The 26,037-nt window shown below is 30.2% G+C and overlaps 3 protein-coding genes across 7 annotated transcripts in view; 1 reads left to right on the forward strand and 2 right to left on the reverse strand.

The window, feature by feature from the left end:
* The window catches only part of LOC145328597 (uncharacterized), a 46,011-nt gene extending 23,833 nt beyond the window's left edge, over positions 1–22,178 (forward strand). Inside the window, exons 7-9 of the mRNA XM_080172341.1 lie at positions 8,322–8,456; positions 20,030–20,221; positions 21,152–22,178. Coding sequence (XP_080028467.1) covers positions 8,322–8,456; positions 20,030–20,221; positions 21,152–21,406 — 582 coding nt within the window. The 3' untranslated portion in view covers positions 21,407–22,178. The remainder of the gene's footprint in view (positions 1–8,321; positions 8,457–20,029; positions 20,222–21,151) is intronic.
* The window catches only part of Pyroxd1 (pyridine nucleotide-disulfide oxidoreductase domain 1), a 418,591-nt gene that overhangs the window by 196,886 nt on the left and 195,668 nt on the right, over positions 1–26,037 (reverse strand). The gene's annotated exons all lie outside the window — the stretch shown is intronic.
* The window catches only part of LOC145327615 (adaptin ear-binding coat-associated protein 1-like), a 356,073-nt gene that overhangs the window by 134,368 nt on the left and 195,668 nt on the right, over positions 1–26,037 (reverse strand). The gene's annotated exons all lie outside the window — the stretch shown is intronic.

The following is a 26,037-nucleotide window of genomic DNA, read 5'->3' on the forward strand; positions in this document are numbered from 1 at the left end:
TATTTCACAACTCCATATTTAGAGGAAGAAATAAATGTAATACTAATACTTTCTTCTTAAACAGTTGAAATGAAACAAAAATAAATCTTAAAAAGTATTAATTACATTATGGATGCTTTCCCTCAAATTGCCGGGTGACCTCAGAAATCCGATGGTCGATTAATGGAAATACATCCCCAATGTTAATACGCAAAATTACCCTTTCTGTAGATTACAATTTGTGGTTGAAACGTTTGGAGGATACTCAACATAAAAAAAAACAACCAATCCCCAAAGTAGTTAACCTAACGAATAAGAGTGTTATTTTAAAACTTTTGGGACTATTGTAATAAACAGCCCTCTCTCTCTGTGAATTAACGCAGATTTTATTTATTTATTTAAACTTATATCCCACAAGCATTAAGATTATTGATATAAACTCGATAATCTGTTATGAATTAAACATATAAAGTATTTAGAATTTGTTAATCTCTTATGAAGATCTTAGTTGGGAAGAATTTCAATAGGATTCCATTTAATTCACTTCGCACTGTCGAATTTTTTTGGGTTATCAGTTTTTAAATATTTTTCAAGATTAGCGGTTTCTCTTCAAGTGCCTATTCGAGCACAGAATCTTTCCTTCTTTTATTTTGAAATAAATAAAAAATAAATGGGTAGATAGTTTTTTTTGTATATTACTTTAGATCATGTTAGGTTAGGTTTCATAGGGTACTGGTTAGCCTTACAGGGGTAAGGGATGGGAAAAAAAGAAGCTTCCATATTTTTAATTAATTTTGAAAATAAAGAGACGCATTTCAGTGCTCGATATCCACTTTCAGGTATTGCACCATTGCGCTAATGTTAGACAATTAAAAAGAAAAGATAAAATTTTAAAGACTGGTCTAAAGTTGTTAATCAAATCAGTGGTGGTATTGTAAAATTCTGTTAGGATTCAGGTGATTAAATGATTAACATTGAATCAAAATATCTAAGCATATATCTATCTATCTTTGTATCTGTTTATTTAGCCAATTTTAAATCCTCACACATTTCGACAAATAAGATTTTTAAGACTAAATATATACTGGGTGCTGATTGAAATAGGGAAACTTCACAAAAAATCAGTCTTCTATTCTAAATAGCAGCCGAGATGGATAGACATACATTTCGAATTATAGATTAGCTTTGCTACTAAATAAAATCTTTTAGTAATTTAAAAATTGAGCTTCAAATTTTGGTGTAAATTGAAGTCGCAACTCTATAGCAAAATGTATATAAATATTGCTACCTGATATATTGTTTATATATTAAATATTTCTTCCCCTTGATAGTGCGTATGTATGTGTAGGGAGGGAGGTGACATTGGACGTAAATTACCAGATTAAAACATTTATAACCACGTTATCTTATTCGTCTGCTCGGAAAGTTTGGGTACCTTAATTGGATATTGTATTGGGATTAATTCCAAACTAGTAATATCCAAACTTTTTAACCAATAACTTTAAACTACAGATTGGATAATTTTGTTTTTCATTTTTCGGAATGTACATCAAATTATCGTCCATTGACTAATCCCTCAATATTCCTGGTGTATGTGTAAATATTAGAGAAAATCTCCTAGTGGCTTTGAATAAACAAAATAAAGGTAGTAGACTCTAAATTTACGGTGGTTTCCCCTCATAGTGCCTGTTGAGCTTTTAAAAACCCCCCTTCCTCGTATTTAATGAGAGAGGTTGCAGTTTTTCTTTAGTTGTTTATGATTTTAGTTTCGGTTAGGTTTGTTTATTCTGAGTAGTCCCGCAGGGTTAGGTATATAAAGCGTTTAATGAGGAAAAAAGTAAAATTTATTTGTTTCTAAAAACATTAAATAAATCATTTTTTTGGTCTTTAATTCACCTAGATCCTAATATTTAGGTTTCATTAAATTCAGATATCAACCCTCTATTCTTATAGCTCTTTCACATACCAATTGTCAGAAAGTTTATTGAATTAAATTGATTAGGTTACTAGTATTATCACTTTTAATTTTATATTTACTAAGATGGATAGATAGTGTTTACTTAGATAGATAGTTAAATCGCTAGATAGATAGTTTTATCAGTTGTAGATAGATAGAAACTTTAGATAGATAGAAAATTAATCTAGATAGAACATTAGATAGATACAAGATATACATATATTAATACAAAATATTATACAATAAGAACAAATCAAAAGCAAATATTTATTTCAATTTAGCAATTTTCAATTTTATTTATTTAAGCAATATCAATAAATTTGATATTAAAGTGTGATCTTAGAAATTGATGTAAATTGAAAATTTATTATAAGCACCAACCCACACATACAAATGGTTTATGTGGCTTAAAGGTGTTTTTTAACTGTAACCAATTTTACTATTTCACATTAAATTCATAATATGTATTCTTATTTCTACTATGATGTATTAAATAAAAGTGGCCTTGTCTGACATATTATTGACTTGATGTTTTACAATTATCAGTGGTGATAGACTCAATAGAATATCGTAATTTCTATAAAATGTCAGCCATTACCACTTTTGTTTGATACCATTATTCAACACTAGTTGCTTTACTCCTTGCCTTTAGGAGAGAGCGAGTAGGTCAAAAAAATAGCCAAAAAACAAGCCTAAGACATTTTTAAAGCTTCCCTGAAAAGTATAACCCATTTGGGCTTGTAAATCTTAACCTTCAAACAAAAAAGTTTACTTTTTTATTATAAGACAAACAATTTTAATTGGGAATATTATATGTCGGCTCTGACCATTTTAGTGCCAAATAGTCGTCTAAGATAAAGATTAAAATTTTATATCAGAATGTTTTTTTTTCTGTAACAATGTATAGACACTGTAAACATAACCAGTAGGGACAATGATTGGTATCAGTTTAGCAACACAGCATGAAAAATAATATATATTCCATTTTTAATAAAATAATATATATTCTATTTTTCAAATATATTCCTTATATAAAAGCTTTTTGGCGAAAAGGTCTTTGAAATGTACAAAATAAAAAAAATAAAACAAAACATGATTCTTTTGTCGTTTTATTCTGTCTAAAGAAATTGAAAAAGATATACATATCTACTTTAGTTATAGTTATCATACAAGCCTAAATACTATAATAATAATTTTTGGAGGTTATAGCAATAAGTCAATTGAAATTATACAGAGGTTTTGCTACTTGAAAAAAAATAGAAAGCTTTGAGAACATTAAAGCCAAACAATAAAATTATATCAAATATTACATTGAATAATCAAACATTACCAGTATGCTTGTATGGCCATTAACGCTGCACGCGCCCCCCAGGGAGGGAGGGGACAATGGACTGTAAATTACACTGGTACCCAAAGTTTTATAACAACATTTTCTTATATTTGTTGGATAAAAAACTATGGATACTTTTATCTAATTTTGATGGTTGGCTCCTAACTAACAAAGTCCAAACTTTTAAACCATTAATTTTATCTACAGAAAACGGGGTTCTTATCCCTTTAGATCCCTGCAAAGGGCGCACTTACTGCGCGTAAAGCAAATAAATTTCACTGCAGCCGACACATTTTAATGGTTTAATGGCAACTAGTGGGAGAGACAGAGTAGGGAGGAAGGGAACATTGGGCTGTTTATTATACTAGTCCCCAAAGTTTTCTAATATTTTTTTCTTATTCGTTGGCTGTACAACTTTGGAGACTTTAACCGAATTGGCATTGGTTTCAAACACTACTTGTAGTCTACAGAAGTGGGTAATTTTGTTTATCATCATTGGGGATGTACATCAATTTATCGGCCACTGTCTTCTCCCTTTAGAACCCTGGAGAGAGAAAGAGAAAAATGGGCTTTTATTTTCATATGTGCCACTGGAAAACAACCAAAAAAATATCTTTTCATAAAACTAACAGGATTGCTGTCTGTGTATAGTCTAAGATCTCGCAAACCGCTAGACCGACATGGTTCTTCTTTAAAGGTTTATAACAGTTTTTATGGGAGGGTTCCACAGTAAAAATATTATACAACCCCAAAATTATTTTATACCTTTTTCTTTTTGAGACTAAAATGAAAATTCGAGGGTTAACTTGCCCCCCAACTAAAATATGCTAAAAGAGAATATTCAAAATTTCTAGCTTAACTGTATAAGCATACATTGTTTGGCTGTGGGCAAAAGTGTGTACAACTATCATCCCATGTTATTTGATTAATTATTAAAACTCACACACACACACACACACACATACACACATATATTTGTTCATTGAAAATTGCTTTTTAATACAAGAAGTATGTCTGATTTTTACAGGGATCTAAAGGGATAAGTCAATGAATAATAAAAAGATTTACATTCCCCAACTTTAATAAGCAAAATTATCCCTTCTGTAGATTAAAAGTATTAGTAGAAAACTTTGAATACTGGTAGTAAGTACCAAAATTATGATTTGTAAAAAGGTTCAATTTTTTAATCCAACGAAGAAGAGAATGCGTTTACAAGTCTTCAGGCAACAGTCTAAAGTCCCCTGCTAAACAGACAGACGGACATAATGAGAAAATGGGCGGAGTGGGCAAAAAAGCAAAACAGAAAATTGCATACATATATGAATACAGTTAACACCCATTACCAATATATCATTTATCCTCAGTAGTACGATGTTTGTCTGTGTCTCTTTGTATAGAAATATCTCGCCAACCTTCACAATCCCAAGATAATTTACCCCTAGAAAAATACCCCCCCGGCCCCCCCCTCTTCTCAATGAAAGTAAGTTTTCCCAACTAATATCGAAAGTGGAGGATAAACTTTTCCTAGAAGCCTCTAGGGGCGCAACTGCTATTCCTACAACATTAGAAATAAAACAAGAAGGGAAATAAGGAAGAAAGACCAACAAAAAGAATGCAATGAAAAGCTAAATAAATTAGACACATTAATAGAAAGAAGGTGTCTTAACTTTTATTTTTATAGCTAAAAACACCGACTAGCTATAAAAATAAAAGTTAAGACGCCTTCTTTAGAAAGATAGAGATAAGACCACAAAATAGAAAGAAAAGTATAGAGAAATATAAAGTATACTATAAAAGTATGAAATAAAAGAAAGATAATTATAATGAGATAATTATTTTAATATCCATCAAGCTAGGGGTAGAAGATTTCAAGGGTGGCGCAAACAATAACAAGGGCTAATACGTCCATAAGAAGTGCAGCACTTACAAGCATTAGAAATTTTTAATGGAAAATATTCTTAAATTAATGAAAAAGCTAAATATGTCAAATATTGTAAATTGTCATTTAATGGCTTAAACTTAAGGAACTCTAAATCTTGATTGGTTTGAACGACCATTCAATGTCTAAACTTTTTCATGAATAATTATGTATAGAGTAGCTGCACTACTAATAAGGGAGTTGCATTCTTATGCATAGCTTTGTCAGTCATTATTCAATCTTATGAGTGCTCCTTCATTACATTCAAATATCCAATATAGCAAAACATAGCCTAAAACTATCCAAAAATCTACATTAGGGCCTATGTGAAGCTTCCCTAAAATAGAGAACTTAATCGATTTAGAAGTTTATAAAATCTTAAAAACCTTATTACTTTATAGAATTGGATAACTATCTTTTTATTTTCAAAATTTGCTGTATTGCTGTTTTATCAGTTGTTTTGCATGAACTTTATATCATCTTGTGTGGCTTTTTAGCTATTTTGTAACACTTTTATGTTGTTATATTCATAATTCCCAAGCCACTGTAATACACATTTAAATAATAGTTATTTCTTTCATCGTATTATAAACCGCTTTCCGCGGATATAGAATGTACAATTACAAGATTAAAACTAGTTTCTATATTCGTAGAAAGCTGGATATAATACGATGATAGACATAGTTTTTTTGTATGGATGAGAACCGGTTCCTATCAACCGGATTCGAATGAATACGAGAAAGATATGTCTGTTCAGAAGTATTTATTTCATTTTAAGCAATCTGTTAAAAAATAGTAAACTATAATACAGTGAAAATATAGAAATTTATGATACATTTAGTAGATGGATCACTTTTATGATATTGAGCTCTTTGGAGCACCTTTATTGCTCTTTATTTAGAGGACCATGATTCATTATACTGCGTAGATACTGTGCTCTTCACTTTTTGGATAGATTTTCGCTCTTTATTTGGATCACCATGTATTTTGCTGCGTAAAAACTTTATGTAGTGGCATACATTAATTATAGAGTAGCCAGGCTACTGAAAAAAGCAAACTTCAAAAAATTTCTACAGTAAAGTAATTTTAATTATCTAAGTTTAGCTAAAAAGTCAGACAATTTCATATAATTTGAGGATGATTTAAGTAAAATATTATTGTTAGGAAAAATAAATTTCTTCTCATCCATTGATTCATGATTTGTTGAAGTAAGAATTGAAGTATAGAAATTGAAACATAACACTTGAGTTCTCAAATTAAATTCCTCTTTTTGCTTTTCCTTGATAGTGGCGCATCGTAATAGCATTTCTGTGAAGGCGCTTCAACATAAAGTTTGCAAATTTGGGGTACTTTAAACGTTTCCACCGATGATTTTAATCTACAGAATATGTAATTTTGTTCATAATCATTGAGGATGTAAATTTATTAATCCTTATTTTGCTTATCCTTAAAGCTATATAGTTGGGGTTGTACTGTACATCAAATAATCATCTATTGTCTTATCCCTTAAGATTTCTAGTCCCCTGTTCAAATGCTATAATTACGCCTAACAAGTCTATGACTCTTGATACAACAATAGGAAGAGTATTATTGATGAGACTTCATCAAAAATAGCTAAAAACCTGTCCACAACCGATATATAAAGCCTCCCTGAAATGAAGAACTCGATCAATATACTTGTTATCGATATCTTAACGATCAGACAAAAACCCTACTACTTTATATAATAGAATAAACTTGTACTTTCTGTAATATATTAACATTAGCTGTATTTAAATAACATATAAAGTTAAAAGTGAGACTATTGCTATGTTTGCTTAAATTTGAAAGTAGCCATTATAAATTTCATTCGTAAAACAAGGATGACATATGCAAAATTCAGCAAATTAGACAGTTTTAAAAACAATAAAGTCAAACTTTTCAACCTGTAATTTAATCAACAGAAGGGATAATATTGTTTTTCATCATGTGGGATGTATATTGATTTATGGTCCATCCCTAAAGATCCCTAAGTTTCATATAAATTTATAGCTGATATTTGAATTGTCATAAATTGAGTATAGTATACTGCTGGACTGAAATACTACTCATGTAAGTCGCTTCCAATCATAAAGGCAGATCTTGGTGTAATGCTTTTTATCAACCAATTTACCCCAGTATGAAATCACCAGGGATCTGAAGGGATAAGACAAGTGACGACAAATTGGTGTACATTTACAACATTGATTTACATACTTGGTGGAAAAGATTTGTCGCTTCTAGTTTTTAATACCCAATTTAGATATACGATTTTCTATTCAATGCCAACGAATGAGAAAACATGCATATAAAAACTTTGGTATAATTTACAGTCCTTTCCTTCCCTGGAAAGTTAAGATAGATAGATAGATACCACAGTAAGATCCATTTTTTATTGCTCTTTGTCTTGTGCGTATGCCTTGCTTCATACATATAAAATACACCTGGACTTATTACATCAGATTTTATTAAATAATAAGGATCATAAGGGTTAAATATCCTTTTTTGTTATCATTTTTTTTGCAAAAAAAACATTACATGATGAAAAGAATGTTTCTTTTTGTTGTTAAGTTTTTAGGTTACATAGTTTTTATTAAAAATTTATTAATTTTACAAGTAAGGCACGCACACACACACACAAACACATATAAACTCAGAAAACCTATCTAGCACACATATGGTTGATATAATCTAGAACAGTGGGGGGTTTACCCACATTTATTACAATAAATCAAATCATTTTAAATTTATGGATCATCTCCCACCCCCCAGCCTCCAAATACCAATTATTATCTTCAAAACTTATGAGGGGTAGGGGGAGGCATTCTAATCAGGCCCCCACAGCCCCAATAAAACTAGTGATCTTGATATACCGTGGAATGTAAAGTTTTAATAAGATTTGTAAATTATTTATTATTGCACATCTGGGAATGATAAGAATTCATATGATGGTGTTTTGAATTAATTATTAACTACTTGAATATATTGATTTCATGCTTGTGAGAAAATCTTTAATTTCATTTCTCTGCGAATAAATTAATTCCAGCTAAGAACCTTGAATTTAAAACCAAAAATCTACTTTCTTAGGCAATATTTGTTAATGAATGTATTTTGTTCAGGCCTATGAGCTGTCCACATTGACTGGTACCCAGGTGATGCTGTTAGTTGCCAGCGAGACTGGTCATGTATACACTTTTGCCACCAGAAAGCTTCAACCAATGATAACCTCAGATACGGGCAAAGCTTTGATACAGGTAAGAATAATTAATGATTGTAACTTTGATTTGACTTTTTCTGTACAAAAAAAACATCTTATTTAATCTTTGAATAATACTTTTAAAAAATGTCAGATGATGCTTTAATTAAAACTATCACATATCACTTGATGAAGGCAAGAAGTATTTTAAAAAGTTTCAACTTCTAATTAGCTACTCTTATGTTTACCAAAATTGGTGTGAGATCTGTCAAAATAATTAGCAAGTCTCAATGGGGCCAATTCTTGAATAATCCTAACCTTTGTTGGAAGATTTTATGAGTACTTCTTGGTATGTCAAAGCAAAATACTAATTTCAAGAATCTAGCCCCTTCTAGACTAGAAAACAAATTTAAGCTATCTACACCATTTCAATTAAAATCCCAGTTTTTTAGCACCCAAGATTGATAGTTTGCATGTTATATATGCTTATAATTAGAATCACTTTTGTTAGTTTTACGCCTCTGACTTTGATGACAAATTTGTTCCAATTAAGAAACTTTTTTTTATTATTTATCTAAAAGATAAAAAATTAAAGAAACAAACACAGTTTGTGGCATGATCTTTCAAATCATATTTGTTGGGTGACTTTTAAAATAGTTTTCTCACACTTTGCAACCCTCAGATGAAGGCTAATTTGAAAATTTTTATATGGAAGCTAGGAGGGGTAGTTACAGGGGGCTTAAAGCTCAACTAACCGTGTGCAATCCTTTTACCAAAAATGTCCTGAAAGGTAAACAATTGAGCTTAGTCTACACTCTACATATATATGTCTTTGGGTTCAGAACTAAAGGGATCCATTATCAAATATCTATCTTTATTTACTGGTCTTTTGGTTTTAATATACAGTGGTTTGACTGTAATATTTAATATACGATAGTATAACCAAACTAAATACACTGAAATTAACACCGATTAAAGTTTAAAAATATTTCTAGATGCTAAATCCACCTTATTTCTGAATCTATATATGTTCTGTAAAAGATTGAAAAGGAGGAGATTTGTGGAGGGAGGGGGAGGAGGGAGAAAAAAGATCAGATAGCCAATTTTGTTCAACTTGTATGTTGTGTGTGCTATTCAAACTCTTGCATTGTCTTTTCTCTCATTGTCATAGGATTCCTCCCAAATTATACCCCATAAATTATAGTATGAAGTCTTTTGCTGTTTGCAAATAAACTTAACTTTATTTAGTCTATAACATACTTACAGAACATATTTGTAAAAAAATCTTCTAAATAATCTTTAAAATGGCGCAATTTTAAATTTGAGATTTTTTTCCTAAAAAGAAGCACAAGTCTCTTATGCTTGAATTGACGACTTAACCAGATTTATATAAAGAATTAAACGACATTCGTTCGTGGGTTTTATTTTGTAGGCCAGATCTTTACATAAACAAGGATGACAACATCCATAAGATGCAAGGCACACATATCATGGGTTCGACAAATCGGCAAATGAGTAAATAGGAATAGAAGAATAATTGAAAATTACGAACCCTTCATTATAAATACTTGCATGTCTTCAAACTTGATGCTTTTTGGAAACGGAATGACAGACGGACAAACAAAGTGAAATATAGTGTAGCTTCAATACTAAAATGTTCTTTATGTGTTAGTTTAATTTATTGTGTTAACTTTTATCTGCATTTTACTATGTATTTAATGTTTCATAGAATTTGTCAATAAAAAAATTTTAGGTCAACACAAAATAAAATACTTTAGGAATAGACTAAATAAATTGTCAATTATATAAAAATTAGTAATTTTTGCCAATAGAACTTACGATTTGAATTTTTTGAATATCCTACAGTCGAGCCTAGTCTTTGAGGGTTCTCAAATACTAAAAACTTTTAAATCACATTGATTAATTAGGATAGGTAAGACAACAATTTTACAGTGAATAATTGTTTTCAACAAACTAAGAACCCTCTTGGAGAAGTGTGTCTTGTTGAACTTTGATTTCAAGCCAAGCACATTTTTTCAACCCAATTATTGAGATTAAAAAGTTCGCACAATGTTGAAAAAATATCTGGAACTATTCTCTTACATCGTTATGAGAAAACTGCTTAAAATTCTTATATTAAAGTAACAGTATGTCTGTCTGTCTGTTTGTTCTTATCTAACCGCTAGACTGATAAGGGTATCCATTATTATTTATTTATAATTTTTGCATAAACACCGTGTATGTGAAATTTAAAGAAAATGTGCGAATATGTGCAGAAATATTTGCTATGTAATTTTAGATGCCCACAACCTAGCAGGGTTGCAAGGATTTGCCAATTTAAGATTTTGCAATTGATGCGCTAAGATTTTGCAATTGAGTCCTTATTTTTCCTAGGCTCTGGATTTTAAGCCTCTGAGTTAATTCATTAAGTTTCCAATGAATGAGTATAAAATCAGGGAAAATTGGAACATTGGACTGTAAATCTTACTGGTTCCCAAAGTTTTATCAATACATACTTTCATTTGTGACTTTAAAAACTTTGTGGACTTTGTGGATTGGGTTGTATAAACTAGCAGTGTCCAATTCAATTATTTTAATTTACAGAAAGGATTGTTATGTTAATCTTGATTGGGAGTGCACATCAATTTATTGTCTAATGTCTTATCCCTTATATCCCTGGCTTTTTTATGCTCTTGCTCATCCATTGTTATACAAACTTAATATTACAGAGAAATTTTTTTCTTACATACATTACTCATGTAATGTTGCACATTACCAGGTGGAATGTTACACTGGTACCCAAAGTTTTTAAGCTCGTCATCTTATTTGTTAGATCAAAACATTGGGTTCTTTTATTAAATTTTAATGCTTGGTAAATCTATTAATGCATAGATTTTTCCACCAATTAGTCTAACCTACAGAGTGGGTAATTTTTTTTTATTATTATTGAGGATGTACCTTAATTTTTTTATCAATGTCTTTACCCATAAGATCCCTAAAAGGTTAACAGTAAGATAATTTGATATGACATTTATTGGTTCAATTATCAAATTATATTAAGATATTATATTAACAAGTACACCTTATTTCCAAAGAAACTATTTTAAGTACTTAATACACAGAAATAATTGTTTAAAATATTAGGTTAATTAAATACTTACTAATGGCTTTGCCCCTTTACAACACCCATTGATTGTAGATAAAGTTTTCTAAAGGCATTTTCTCTTGATAAAGTTGACTTTTTTACCTTAAAAAACTTAAAACCATTCCATTACATAAAGGAGATTCACTGTTCATGAAAACTCAATCTTTCTGGTGGTTAGTTAGATCTTTTGGTACTGACATATATCCTATAAAAAGTAAACAATTTCAGAAACAAAATTTAAAAAAAAATCTTTTTTGTTTCTGGGGCATCCTATATTACCTAGTTGATATAGCGTGATGTACCAATTGTAATTTTCTTGATTGTAAATGCATCACACACATTTTTATACTCCACAATACACGGGTTCATCAAGATTTGATTTCGTGATTTATGGATTTATATAAGACAATTTAAGTGATAAGACAATCGATATACATCCCTAATCATGATAAATAAAACACCCTGTAGACTAAAATAATTGGTTGTAAAGTTTAAACACTGCAATATTTAAACCAACCAATTAAACTTCATTGATATATAATGTTATGAAATTTTAGGGACCAGTGTAATTTACAGACATTTAGTATATCAAACAATTTATTTTTTATAATTATTTTAGGTTAGTGTAGGTGAAATAAAGTCTATTTAAGCTTCTAAAGATTTGAGCATAGTCTAAAAAATTAAAATGAAATCTGCTTAAAGAACTCGCATGTGATTGCTGAAATTGTGATAGACCCTCGCTTATGTTTTTACAATAACTCTAATTAAAATTCGCCAACAAATTTTGCGGATTTGTCTAATAGACTATTAAGCCAAAGCTTATATATGATCAGAATTTTCAAAACTAAAATCAGCATCTTTGAATTTTTTTTTTGGCTTTTAATTAATATGAAACTTTATGATTTTGCATAAACCCTCTAAGCCTCGCCAGGCTAATGTATAAATTCAAACGAGAACAAAAGAAAAGTGATTTTTTCTGCAGATTTTTTTCTCAAAAAAACAATCCTTTTGTAAATGGATAATTGTTTTAAAATTTGTATTTTATTTTGCGGTACATGAAGCAATTTGATACAACGATTTAAATCATATTAAAAACCCTTTAGTAATATTATTTTGATATGGCTTCGAAACCGAATAAAACCTACTGGGTGGGCACTGGTTCTCAGCCATTGAAAATCATGTATAGCATCGTATTACAGATCTTTTCTATGATTAATAAAATAAATTTATAATTTCAATGCCGGTTTTGCTAGCCTGTGCCTATGTTTCCTTGTGGCTAACGAAACTGGTTTTATTTTACAATTTCCCATTTCAATATCCGTTGAAATCTGTCTATACTACGATGCTATAAATGACTAATATGGACCAATTCAGAAGTACAAATACAGGTCTAAAAAAGGTTAAATACTAAAATTTAAGTGTTGTTAAAATTGGGGGTAGTAAATGTTAATTTAGTTAGATTTCTTGCACCTAATTTAAAATTCTAATTCTGTTAATAATTGGGGGGTTAGTTGGCAGACCTTCAGTAGTTACAGCTAGGATAAGTACTGACAAATTTAACTTGTTCATCACAAAAATATCAGTTTTTAAGTTCAAAACATTTTTAAAAAACTGTTTGATAGATAAATCCCACAAAAAAACAGAGAGGAAAGAGGCATTTGACTTTAAATTATTATGGTACCCAAAATTTTACAACCACGTTATCTTATATGTTGGTTGGTTGGTTTGGTTTGAAACTATTTTCAACCAATAACTTTAGTTTACAGATGGGGTAAATATCGTCCATTGTCTTATCACCTTCGATCACTGCAAAGAACCCAAGTTTTAAATTTAGGCCTATTAAACAAAGATTGTGCAGTCAAAAGATTATTTATACTTGATATTGTTTAAAAACCGAACCAAAAGGTACTACTTAAAAAGTTGAATAATTTAGCAGAATTAGCCATAAAGAACCAAGGAAAGTTTTATAAGTATTCTTATAATGTAACCAAATATTGCTTTTTATGTATAAATTATTACAAATCTAGAACTTAAACGAAAGACAGTCATACTTTATTTTTGAGAATCTTTACGAGAAAAACTTTAATCTAGATTTTTGAAGTAAATACAGATATGAAAAACATTTGTAGAACTGTTTGAACACCCAATATTTCTTGTGATTAAAACTAAAAGAATGAAATTATGGTGTATGTCAAACTTAATACTTTACCTCAAACAACCTTTTTCTCATATAAAACTTGATGGGACTTTTAGGTTTTTATAATATTTAATTTACATATCATTAGTGGGTTTATTCTTAGGGATAAAAACACTCTTTTGCATGGCTACAAAGAAAGTATTCTTTTATTCTAATGCTTGAACACATATTCAGCCATAAATCTAATTTTTAAAGATTCCACTGACCAATGATCATTTATATTACAATATAAGAAATTAGGGTTTACTTAGCTGACATAAAAGATAGAAATGTTAGCCTTTAAGCAAAACATCTACTAGTTTTGTCTGCCCGTCTGTATGTTTATAATGCAATGGGGAAATGAGAAATCTTTGTTAAAGAAACATTATATTGAATTAAACCTAAATAGACCAACATAAATAAAGTTAAAAGTCCACAGGGACCTTAAGGGATAAGACAATGAATGAAAAAACTTCTAAACTCCAATAATGATAAACAAAATTTTCCCTTCTGTAGATTGAAAAGTTTAGAATCAACCAATTATTCAAATTCAATAAAACTAGTATAAAACGCCAAGTGGTTTGAAAATTTTGGGTATCATTATAATTTACAGTCCAATGTCCCCTCCCTCCCTGGAAAGACCTCCAAACAAAAACTGTGGTGAATGATTAAGATGTTGACAGTATCTCTGTTTCTAGAGACCTTTCACACATTTTTTAAAAGTCCAGATTTAAATCTCCCAACAAACTGACCACGTATATTTATAAACAAACATTGATATATATTATATACACATTTTTATTCTATAAGGATGTCTCACAAATAATTTGTTTTAAAATCAAAGATATCTGGAACGTTTACATGAATAACCTTTAAATAAGCTTTTAAAAAAGTAAAAGTAACAGAATGTCCAACTGTCAGCTCCTCTTTGTGTCTGTATGTGTTTGTATCAAAGGATATCGTAAACCGCTTGACCGATATGGTTCTTCTTTACAATGAAGCTTTTTGTAGGTTTTAGGAAGGTTTATATCTATTTTGTAGGAGGGTATGGTATAAGATGCTTCTAGGGCTTTTGAATTATTTTTACATTTATAACAAAATTTATATCTGTTGACCATACTGTTTATAAATGTTTGTTAACTTTTTTGCTGAAGATTTAACTTCATTGTTTAAAACAACAACCGTGTGTATTTCAATAAATCTTCCAAGAGACACAATTGATTTGAAAATAAAAATCCTTAAAATAAAAAAAATCTATGAATTTTCATCCCTTGCCAAAGCAATAACTAAGAAAAATAAAGATATAAACAACACTTTTAACAGTTTCTTATCCCTTCCTCTTATCTTTTCTTGTTGGCTTGAAGGCGTTGTCCAAAACTCTTTTTTTTTGTCGGTTTAATTACAATTTCGGAACCCTTTCATTTAAGGCTTGTGCGCATTAGAAATAGATTTCAATATTTCATCTATAAGGGTTGGACAATTGTTTTTACAAAACAAATTAAAAACTGTTAATTGAAATCCTATAAATTAATTTAGAAATCGCCAAAAAATTGTCTAATGGTAGCTTAGATTTAAGTCTTAGGGGCGTCTTTTTTTATTCTGCTCTGTCCTTCGAACACAGACTTCTCTTATGCTAGAGGTGATTTCCTCACATTTTTAAAATGATTGTTAAAACACCTGAGATCTATGTAGTGCGCTCAATTAAAAGACTGATTATAGAAGTATAAACACACATAAAAGGGTCCTAATGATATCAACTAACTATCAGATAACAGTAGCCACAGAGATTTTAGTGAGGGGTAGGGATTTTAGGGTTAGGGCGGTTTTTAATTGAAAAATTAAATAAATTTTAAATCTATGTACGTTTACATTAAACAAAATTACAAATATCGAAATTCAGTTTATTTCTAAAATTAATTACAGTTTAAATAAACACAAAAATACTGCTTAAAATAGTTAATAACGTCTTTTTGTTGTATATTAATGAAAATTGCTTCGTACATAGCCTCTAGAGAAAGGCGGGGGATGTCAGGGAATCAGTCTAAAACCACCTTAAGACATTGATAAAACTTTCCAAGAAAGTATAACCTATGCAGACCAGTACTTTCAAAGATATTTAGCTTCGGACAAAAAAACCTCAGTAAGGCCTTTTGAATATTTTGAACCAACCCTATTATCAAAAGATAATTTATTAATCAGAAGAGATATATAATTGAGAATAAAGCCTATAAAAAGGGGTTAGAAATGATTTAAGAATTTGCCGTAACCAAATTGAGTGTCCCCTAATTGTTAATCTTATCTTGATATACTTAACCAGACACTTTTTGGCACTATTAGGGCAGTTTAAGATTTCAATATCAAAGACACCGTCCAACTTTTATCAAAATAGGGTTCAACTTTTTTTATTGGGTCCAAATTTTGTCAAATTCGATGATCATTAAGTCAAAAAATAGCCATGGTGTAATTAATTTTGTCACAATTCTTCAAAAAATCAGTAAATTAAGAAAATTATTTTCTTCTGTAGGAAAAAAGGTAATTTTAAAAAAAATGGGCGAACAAAATAGATAAAATGTACATCAAGTAATCGGTGATTGCCTTTTTTAATACTTATATTTACGACTACTTTTATTTTATACATCTTCTAACTTTTAAAATTTACAAAACGGACTTCTTAATTGCTTCAAGTGTTTAAAACTCATAGTGCTCCAATAATCCATAATAAACTTTTACTGAACAGAACGATAAGACCCATTATTTTACTTTATGAGGTATAAATTAATTTTTTTTTATTTTCATGTTGCTATTTGAATTATATTGAATTATTTAATTTCCATACATAAAACACAAAATTTTAATTTATAATATAGTAAATTTAAGAAAACTTAGTCCTTTATATATTCCTATAGTATGACACATAGTAGAGGTAAATTTTACTCTGATGATATATCCTTGTATTTCTAGTAATATATATGACACAAGGTATGACACATAGAGGACATAAATTTATGATAAATTATTTGCCAAAACAATGGAGTAGTGTTCATATAATGTGTAGGAAAATAATAGCTATACAATAGCCCATAAATTGAAGTAAATTACCCCTTCTGTAAATTACAATTAGTGGTTGAAAGGATTAAATACTCAACTTAAAGAACCAACCAATCAGATATCAATAGAGGTCCCCAAAGTTGTTAAGTCAACTAACATAAAATCGTTATTATAAAACTTGGGACTAGTGTAATGAACAACCCAATGCCCAATGTTTAAGATTCTAACTTTGGTAGTTGTACATTTATGAGGGGGAAAGAGCATATGGTTAATTCAATTTAAGTCAAACAAAAAAAAAATCATTGGTGGTTTTGTAATGACGCAAGAACGGGTATCTCCATGAATGTTAAAGTTTTCAATCAGATCAGCTTGATCTCAGGAATTCTTATTATTCTATTCAATACAATTTTTAACCCAATTCCACAAATTTTTATTATTTTCTAAATAACTTTTACTTTCAAAATTTGAAAAATAAGTTTATATAATCATTTTATAAAATATACTTTTACCCAAAGTTTTAAAAACACGAAAGTTATTACTTGGCTCAAAAACTTTTATCGAATTTTGATTTTAAAAAAGCAATTCTATTCTGATAAACAGTATGAGAAGTTTTTTGCGTTCATGTGGGAAGTATGTGAATTTATCATCTAGTCTTATCCCCTAAGATCCCTACTTATTTTTATTTGAAAATCCTATAATTTTAGTTTAAATGCCAGTAATTTAGGTTTAAATAATGCTTTCATTTAATTGTTTGGCTAACATTTAATGCCAAAAACCATTAACACATTAACCCAAACATTGCATGATATGAGTAAATCATTTCAAATCTTAATTGTTTCAAATAAACAATAATAACAAGGATAATAACATCCATAAAGGCAACTACAAATAAGAAAATAATACAGTTGAACAATAACCTTAACAAGTATAGATATAAAATATGACCCTACCATTTAAAAATGCTTTGAGGATTTTGCCTATATGTTAAAAGAATCCATATGGAAAGTTTAATAACTATAGGACAATTCTAACAAAAATCTAGCAGAAGAGCTTCGCTTTAAATAATAATTATTTTCTTACTGACCCAATTGAAAAAGTTATTAGAGTTAATATTACTGTAAAATAAATGAGTAAGTCCAGCTTTAATTACTTGAAATATATAATGTTTAAATTTTATGATTTAATGGAGTACTAGGGGGGGGGGGGGTGAAGTAGTAACAACATAAATCTATGTATGAGTAGTTTAACAGTAGAAAACCCAGTGGGTACCTAGGGGCGTATAACTTGGGATACGCCCCTGACTCCCCCCTCATCCCCCCATTAAGGAAAGTTGTATTATACTTGTCATTGGAACGTCCCCCTAACAGAAACCCCACCCTTTAATATACAAGTATTTACACAATACTGCTTTAAAATGAATTTTTTTGTTTGTCTGTATTTTAAAATCCATACCCAAAGAAAAAATTTCATTTTATTCATCTTATTTTATATGTTGACGTAGTGTAAGATGGGCATAAGAACATACTGTAGGTAAACTTAAAGAGAAGCTGCGCTTCTTTAAAGAATATGAATTTTTAAAGGAACTCTTAAAGTAAATCCTCTTCATATTATAGGACTACTTTAAAACTAGCGATTACAATATTAAAGGCTTTTACCTTCAGAAAACTATTTTTATTGCAATTGCATATGGAGAAAAATCATTTAAAATTCATTTCAAAATTATATTTATTTCATAAAATCTTTAAATTCTCTTATACAATTTTGAGTATGTATAATATTTTAGAATAAAGATGTAAGTAAATTAAAAATCATCTCTGTACATGAGGAAATAGACTAGCGAACAAATCCTATAAATATATAATATATTACATATGCTTCAATAACTAATAATAAGAAGTAAAAGTGCTTTACCTAAGATGCACCGAACCGGAATCCCATCTTTTATTTTTAAAATAAATTTAAATTTGGAAGGGGGGGGTGGGGGGGAGTTTTTTCTACATGTCCCAATCCCAGCAAAGTCCTTGTAAAGAGAGGGGGTTTCTATGTTCGACAAGGCTTTTTGAGGAAAACCGCCGAATTAGTTTATTAGACCTCCCAAATTTAAAGAATTTATCTAATATGTTCATAATATCAATAAAGTTATTAGTATATCAATTTATGAATGACTTGAAAATAAGATTCACCATAAATACAAATACAAAAATGTTCATAGTCATCCTAGCACTAGTAGTGCACCTACACTATAACTAGTGTTAATTAATTAAATTATTTTCTATACCCTCCAAAAACAACAAAAAGTGTCTCCACCCCCTAAGAAATAGCTTAAAACCTATCACAGGACCAGTATAAATATCCCCCGAAAAGATCAATACATTGATGTATACCCCTAATACTATAGATAAACTTATTGGTGGACCAGTTTGGCCACTTCCAGTTAGAATTAGTTTTTAAGCCAACTTATGAGAAAACTTTGGGTACCAGTATAATTTACTGTCCAATCTACCCTCCCTCATTATATAAAAAGTTTCTTTAACACTTGTATCTATGGATGACAGTGCAAATTGAGAGTACACAATAGATTTATCACTTTAGATAGACATTCAGATTCAAAGCAAAGTTTATTTATAAGAAATTGAACGTTATTATGCAATTAAAGAAAACTGCTTTTTTTTACCCCAAAATATGCACACTTTTTGACCAACACTAATGTCGGATTGTTCCTATAATGTGTTCTTACTGGTCTAATTAAGGGATTGCGTATCTAGACTTTTTATATCTATTGAGTAGTGGAACAAAAAGTTTGTGCGGGTGTTTAACATATCTATACAGCTGCGCTTTCATTGCCGTAATTTTATGACATTATCAAATCTTCTGAACTGCATATTATTACAACAGCACAAACTGTTCCTTCCCATTTGTTTACCTTTGATCATTAAACATTCTTTTTAATAAAATAATATACTTAATACACACTATCATGGCATTGACATGGGTATTTAGGCAGGGATCTTAAGGGATAAGACAATGGACGATAGAATAATGTACATTCCACTTCAAAACTCTTTCCCTTCATTACTTTGCTCCAGTGAAGTTGTATTTGGTTCCCTTGAAGATTGTCGTAACTGTTAAGGTGGTGTAGGCATAGCAACTGTTGTCCCTTTTTAGTTAATTCATTTTGAATTGAACTGAGGGTGGGGGGGGGGGGTGTTCTGTGGTCAAGAATTGTTATAAAGGAAAGCACCAAATATTGTATTTTGTTCAGACGTGCATGGCCACCTATGACCCCTTCCCTCCGCAAAACAAAAGTTCACAAAATTCTGATGTGTTTCAGACCTGTTTGAACTCCCCAGACCCGCCGTCCCTGCCCAACTCGTCGGCCGACCAGCGGATGTCGGCCACCGGCTACGAGGAAACCGAGTTGACCTACAATGTCAACGAGGACGAACAATCGAAGGTAAGCTTTGTTCCTTTAGATTCAGGTATATAGGGCTGGGACAATGGATCAAAAATGTATTGTTTTAGATGTCTTGGATCTTGGGTATTAGAACCAACGCATAATGCCGCTAAATAATTGCGCAGCTACTCTATAATTCAGAAAAAGCTTAAACTGTTGATGATTTATAGATATGTTCGTATATCCAACCGACCTTTCATCCGTTTTTCATTTTTTTTCTTAAAAAAAATAAAAGTACTTTAAGATATAGGTATAAAATATTTAATTTTCTAATCAATTTCTATAACAATATATCTTGTAATTTTTGGCATAATTTTATTGAAAAGATAAAAAATGTTTCTATCCTGTGAAAAATGCCTTCATTTTTCAATAATTACATCCTTTCATCACACAGGAATTTCACACAACAATAGATTTTAACTTTTAGTGGAAAAATTATTTTTTAACAATTTTCTTTTTAAAATCTGCTAAAGATTTATGTTCAAATTAACAAGTGGATTCTTTTCATTAACTTTTTTAAAAATTAGTTTAGATACACCTTCTCTAATGTGTTTTTCTCAGCTGCTATCAAAGGTAGACAGCCGAAATTTTGTATGCAAATTCATATGACCACTGGCCTGTTCTGGGAGGGAAGGGACATTGGGCTGTTTATTAGATTAATCCCCAAAGTTTTATGATAACGTTTTCTTATTTGTTTGCTTAACATCTTTGGGATCTTTTCTTAGATTTTGACTGTTTTGTTCATTAAGTTGAGTGTCCTAACGATTCAACCACAAATTGTAATCAGGAGGGATAATTTTGTGTATATCCATTGGGGTTGAACAGAAATTTATTGAACATTGTCTTATCCTTTCAGATCCCTGTAAATCTTTGAGAGTGAAATATAGGAAAAAGATAAATATGAATGTAATATTGAATTGATATTTTCAGGTTCGTCAGATGATGTATTCTAGCCACTACTCTCACCCCCAACACCACTCCCACAACCTCTTCGCCAGCAGCGCGGCCTCCCAGTACCCCACCCACTCACCATACATCACCCCCCACCCTGCACCATCTCCCTCTCCCTCACACCACCATCCCTACGGGGTCAGCCTCTCCCCCACCCTGTCCCACTCCCCCACTCACCATGTGCCGGCCTCCCCGGGGCCCCCCTACCCCCCTCAGCATCATACAGTGAGATAAATAATGAAAAAATTTAACAAAAGAGAAACAGTGCTCTAAAAAAGTGAAAAATAAACCTAAAAAACTATGATTATTGAGTTAAAAATCACCAATGATAAAACAGCACAAAAAAGATAAATTTTTCAATATCAAAACCTAACGAATTTCATTCTTTACAATAGCATCATATCTTTAATTTTTAGCATCATTTTTATTACCAAATACCCACTAATTTTTTTATATTTGATGTTTGTCAGCTAATTTTGAAGAAATGTCGTTAGTCCAACACCATAAATGGCGCGGAGAAGCTTAGAGGAGATTTTTAGCAAGTTCTTGTCATACAATTTTTTACTCGTTCCTTCTCTAGGAGATGGAAAAGTAGTCTGCAAAAGTTATTTCCAGTAATGCAGCGAAAAAGCGTTTACCATGCCTAAAACTTTGTGTGTGTAGATTTCTGAAACAATAAGGCAAATGCTTCTTGAATAATTTTAAGCCGCTTTCATGTCAAATTAATACTTTTGTATATAGGTTATTTTTACAAGCATCTATAGCCTAAAACCTTCCATCACTTAAAATTAGAGATAAAGTAGCCTAAAACCAGCATGAGATCTATGTAAATCCTCCCTAAAAAAGAGAACTCATTTGGTTCTGTGGTAAGCAAAATCCTTACTACTTTCTATAATAGAATTTATCTTCTTAAAAATTATCCCCTTTCTCCAACTCTTTCTCTCTATTATTTCAGAAGGTTTTTCTTTCTCTCTATTTTAAGTTTTTAAAATTTGGATGGGACAAAAACGCGGGTCATCTCAAAAAACGCCTATCTCAGAAAACGCCTATCTCAAAAAACGCCCATCTCAGAAAATGCCTATCTCAAAAAACGCCCATCTCAGAAAACGCCTATCTCAAAAAACGCCCATCTCAGAAAACGCCTATCTCAAAAAACGCCTGTTTCAAAAAATGCCTACTACTATTCTAAAAATTATCTTGTAGTGAAACATGTAAGTCTATGAAGGTATTGTGAATATTGTACAATATGTACAGTATAAATCTTCACTTTTTATTCTTTTTATCATTTTGAGCAATAACATACTGAAGGTTTGCTTATTGAAAAATTATCACAATTGAATAACAAAAACTTTTACCTAGTGAATTCATGTTTTAAGTTTCTTTATTTCATATATATACTGCAAACAACCCAGTTTACTTTTCAGTTATTACCATAAGATGAACAACTAAAAAAGATAAAGATGTTGAGGAATTTGGGTTGGGTGAATTACAAAATAGGGCTGTGAAATTTGGGTAGGGTGTAAGGAAGGTATAAATAGTTTGGAAAACACAAAATTTTGTTCTAGTTTTTATTATGCTTAAAAGAAATTTTGTATTCATGTTGTATAATTATTAATATACACAAATAAAATACAAAATATTTATTGAGTATGATATGCTTTAAAATTGTCAGAATTATATAGCTGTTCCTCAAAATGAAAAATTAGTTTAGAATAATTATTGCAAGTTATAAAGCAATTTAACATTTTGTAAAATTTTTCTTTCTATAGATGATATATTTTTGAAGAAAAATTGGGTGAGGTTATTTTAATGTCTTATCCCTATATTCCTTCTTATTTTTATCAGATTAGAAAATTATGTACTTTTGAATAAGCTTCAATAGTTAAATCCTTTCCTCTAATGAGTTCTTCCTCCAATAATTTTCTCCCATCCCCCATTTTCCATTTATTTAAACCTTCCCTATTCTCTTAATATAGAAGCTACTCTTTAGTTTACCATTTTATCCATCTTTGTACATAGTTTAGTGACTGGTTAATTTGGTAACTGTTTATTTGTGTATTAGATAAGAGATCAGGAATGACAAGTATTTTATTATTCTATTGAATACTAGTTACAAATTAAGCTTTATTTTTTAAAAATGTAGTAGGCATTTTATGAAAAAGGCGTTTTCTGAGATGGGCGTTTTTTGAGATAGGCGTTTTCTGAGATGGGCGTTTTTTGAGATAGGCGTTTTTTGAGATAGGCGTTTTTTGAGATAGGCGTTTTTTGAGTATAGCCAAAAACGCGAAGGTGGACATAAAGCCCAACACAAATTATAGATATTTTGGGACTCACTGATTTGGCTTAAGGAGTTTTAGGGATTGTTTGCCGCATTTTTTGGGAGTTTTTGGGGTCTTTTACCGCATTTACAATGGATTTTCTTTGCCTGTAAGGTCTCAGTAAATGCTTGTCTTGAATCGTTGAATTTTTCAGGGAAGCTTTGTAAATGTCTTGAGGTGGTATGCTATTTATATTTCCTTTGTTTAGCCCCTAGAGTCTACAGACGTAGTCTTTACTATTGTGTAAAATTAAAGTAGCTAACCATAGGAGGTAATTTAGAGGATTTTATGGAGGACTATGTTTTGATAATTTTGGTAGTCCATGACCAACTACCCATGACAGGCCTTAACCATCCATAGGCCCTAAAAGGTATTCTTTCAACACAACCAATAACTTATTTTTGTTATATGCTTGAAATTTAAAAAAAACTTGAAAATTTTTTTAACTATTGATTTTCAATGAAAATAGGGTACATTTTCTTTGACATTTTTATATTTGATTTTTTTACTAAATAATGGGAACACTTTTAGCTTTGGGACTTAAATAGGAAGGCTAAACGCCACTATGTAATAAGCCGGTGGAAAAATCACTGTTTTAAAACTTTTCTTAACTCTTTTTGCTATATATAAATCTACCAACGGCTTTGCCCTTTGCATAGAGGGGTATGTAATCCAATCTAAACAAAACATACAAAAAACCTTACTATTTATAATATGAATTCTTTATATTCTTGTCTCTAAGCATTTTTACAGTTTTAATACCTTAAAGTATCTTAGTGTTTAAGGTTAATAGCAACATTAAAGATACTGCCTTTAAAAGTTTCTTGATGTCATTAAAGACAATTCTATAGCAGGTTTTTAAAAGGCTATGGTAAGTAGCAACAATTCAATTGTTTTTTGAGTTAATTTATACTTAAAGCCTGTTTTATATTAATTCATTTTAGCAAAAATTTTCAGTTTTTAAGGTTTATTTAGCTAAAAGTTTTTAAATTTTTCTGAAACATCTAAAATCTAAAAATTGAAAGCTATAAAAATTTATTTCACATAGGTAACAGTTATTTATAGCATCTTATAATAGACAGTTTTCTTGCGGTAATGTATGATAATGCACATGGGGCAGTGTAAAAAAACTGAGGCGAGGGTTTATCTTTTTAAGCATCCAATAGACCAATCACTCGCCTACGCGAAAAACGTCAAAAAATCGGCACACTATGTGTACCAGGGGTGTTAGGAAAAAACTGCAAAAATTGCGCATTTTTTATTTTATTTTTTATTAAAACAATTATAAGCATCATAACATATATATTATTTATGCTACTGTTATAGCAAGAATTTCTTTTATAATTATCATCTTTTTGCTGGAATGCATGAGCATACTTTTTTAGATAAGTATATTTATCAGGAACCTATAGTTAAGTGGCTACAATTACCTTATATAGTTGACACTGTGCATCTTAAGAGTATATATTTTTTAAATCAATTTTATAAGGTCTTTTTTTACAGTAAATTTTTACTTTTTGGCAATAATTTCTATCAATCAAAGTCTCAGAAAGGTTATTTATAGCATCTTAAAATATATAGATTTCCGCGGGTATTAAAATAAAAAAATCATAAGATTAATACAAGTTTTGTTAGACCTAAGGGGCTGAATGCCCGGTTTAACAAAACTGGCTTTAATATTATGATTTTAATTTATTTTACATTCTTTTAAAACTAAATTTAAATTAACATTGTTAATTTAAGAGTCCTACTCTTCTAAGAGTAAAAATAAAATGTTCAAAATTTGACACTTACAGAAGTGCGTTGAAAGTGCAAAAACAATTTTATGGGTAAAAAATGATAGAATAACACCTAACAAAATATCCTAGGGATATAAAAATAATAAGACAAGAAAAAGTTTGTTTTGATGTGAGGTTGGCCCCACATTTCAGCATGTTTCAGTCACTATACTACCAGCAGGATATGTGTACTTGCAGCATGGTTATTGGATCCTTGATTATTTCAAATCACAGCTCACTTTATACCTTTACAAACCATTCATTCTACTGTAACATTACTGATATTAACAGACTGTCGACACCACGGGTACTTGTTCATTTTTCTCTTTCTTAGACTTTTTTTGGATACAGCCATAAAACATTGCTATTAAAGCTGGTATCAAAATGGCCTAAACTTGAAAAAAAATAACAATTTAGGAATAGGATAGGGTTTAATTAGTGTAAAATTTTATGGTAGGCAAAATGATTGTTTTATAATTCTTAATATAATATGCTGATTTTGGTACTTCTATACTAAAGAATTTTGCAATGAAAGAACTTGAACTTTCAAACTTAATTTTTTATACTACATAAATTTGCCTATTGAAGCTAGCTATTAAAAGATTAATTTATCTTAGTATATTTTTGCTGCTAACACAAATCACTTTTCATTTTTTGCCCACCTATTATGTGCTACACCTATGATGGTATTAGGGGGGGGGGGGGGATGCTTTTGAGTGTATGTTTCACATCAGGGGGCGTCTTGTCTGTCCACAATTACGTAGCGCGG

This window comes from Acartia tonsa, chromosome 9 (genome assembly GCF_053477335.1).
Source record: "Acartia tonsa isolate MP-2025a chromosome 9, ASM5347733v1, whole genome shotgun sequence".
NCBI classification, from domain to species: Eukaryota; Metazoa; Arthropoda; class Copepoda; order Calanoida; family Acartiidae; genus Acartia; species Acartia tonsa.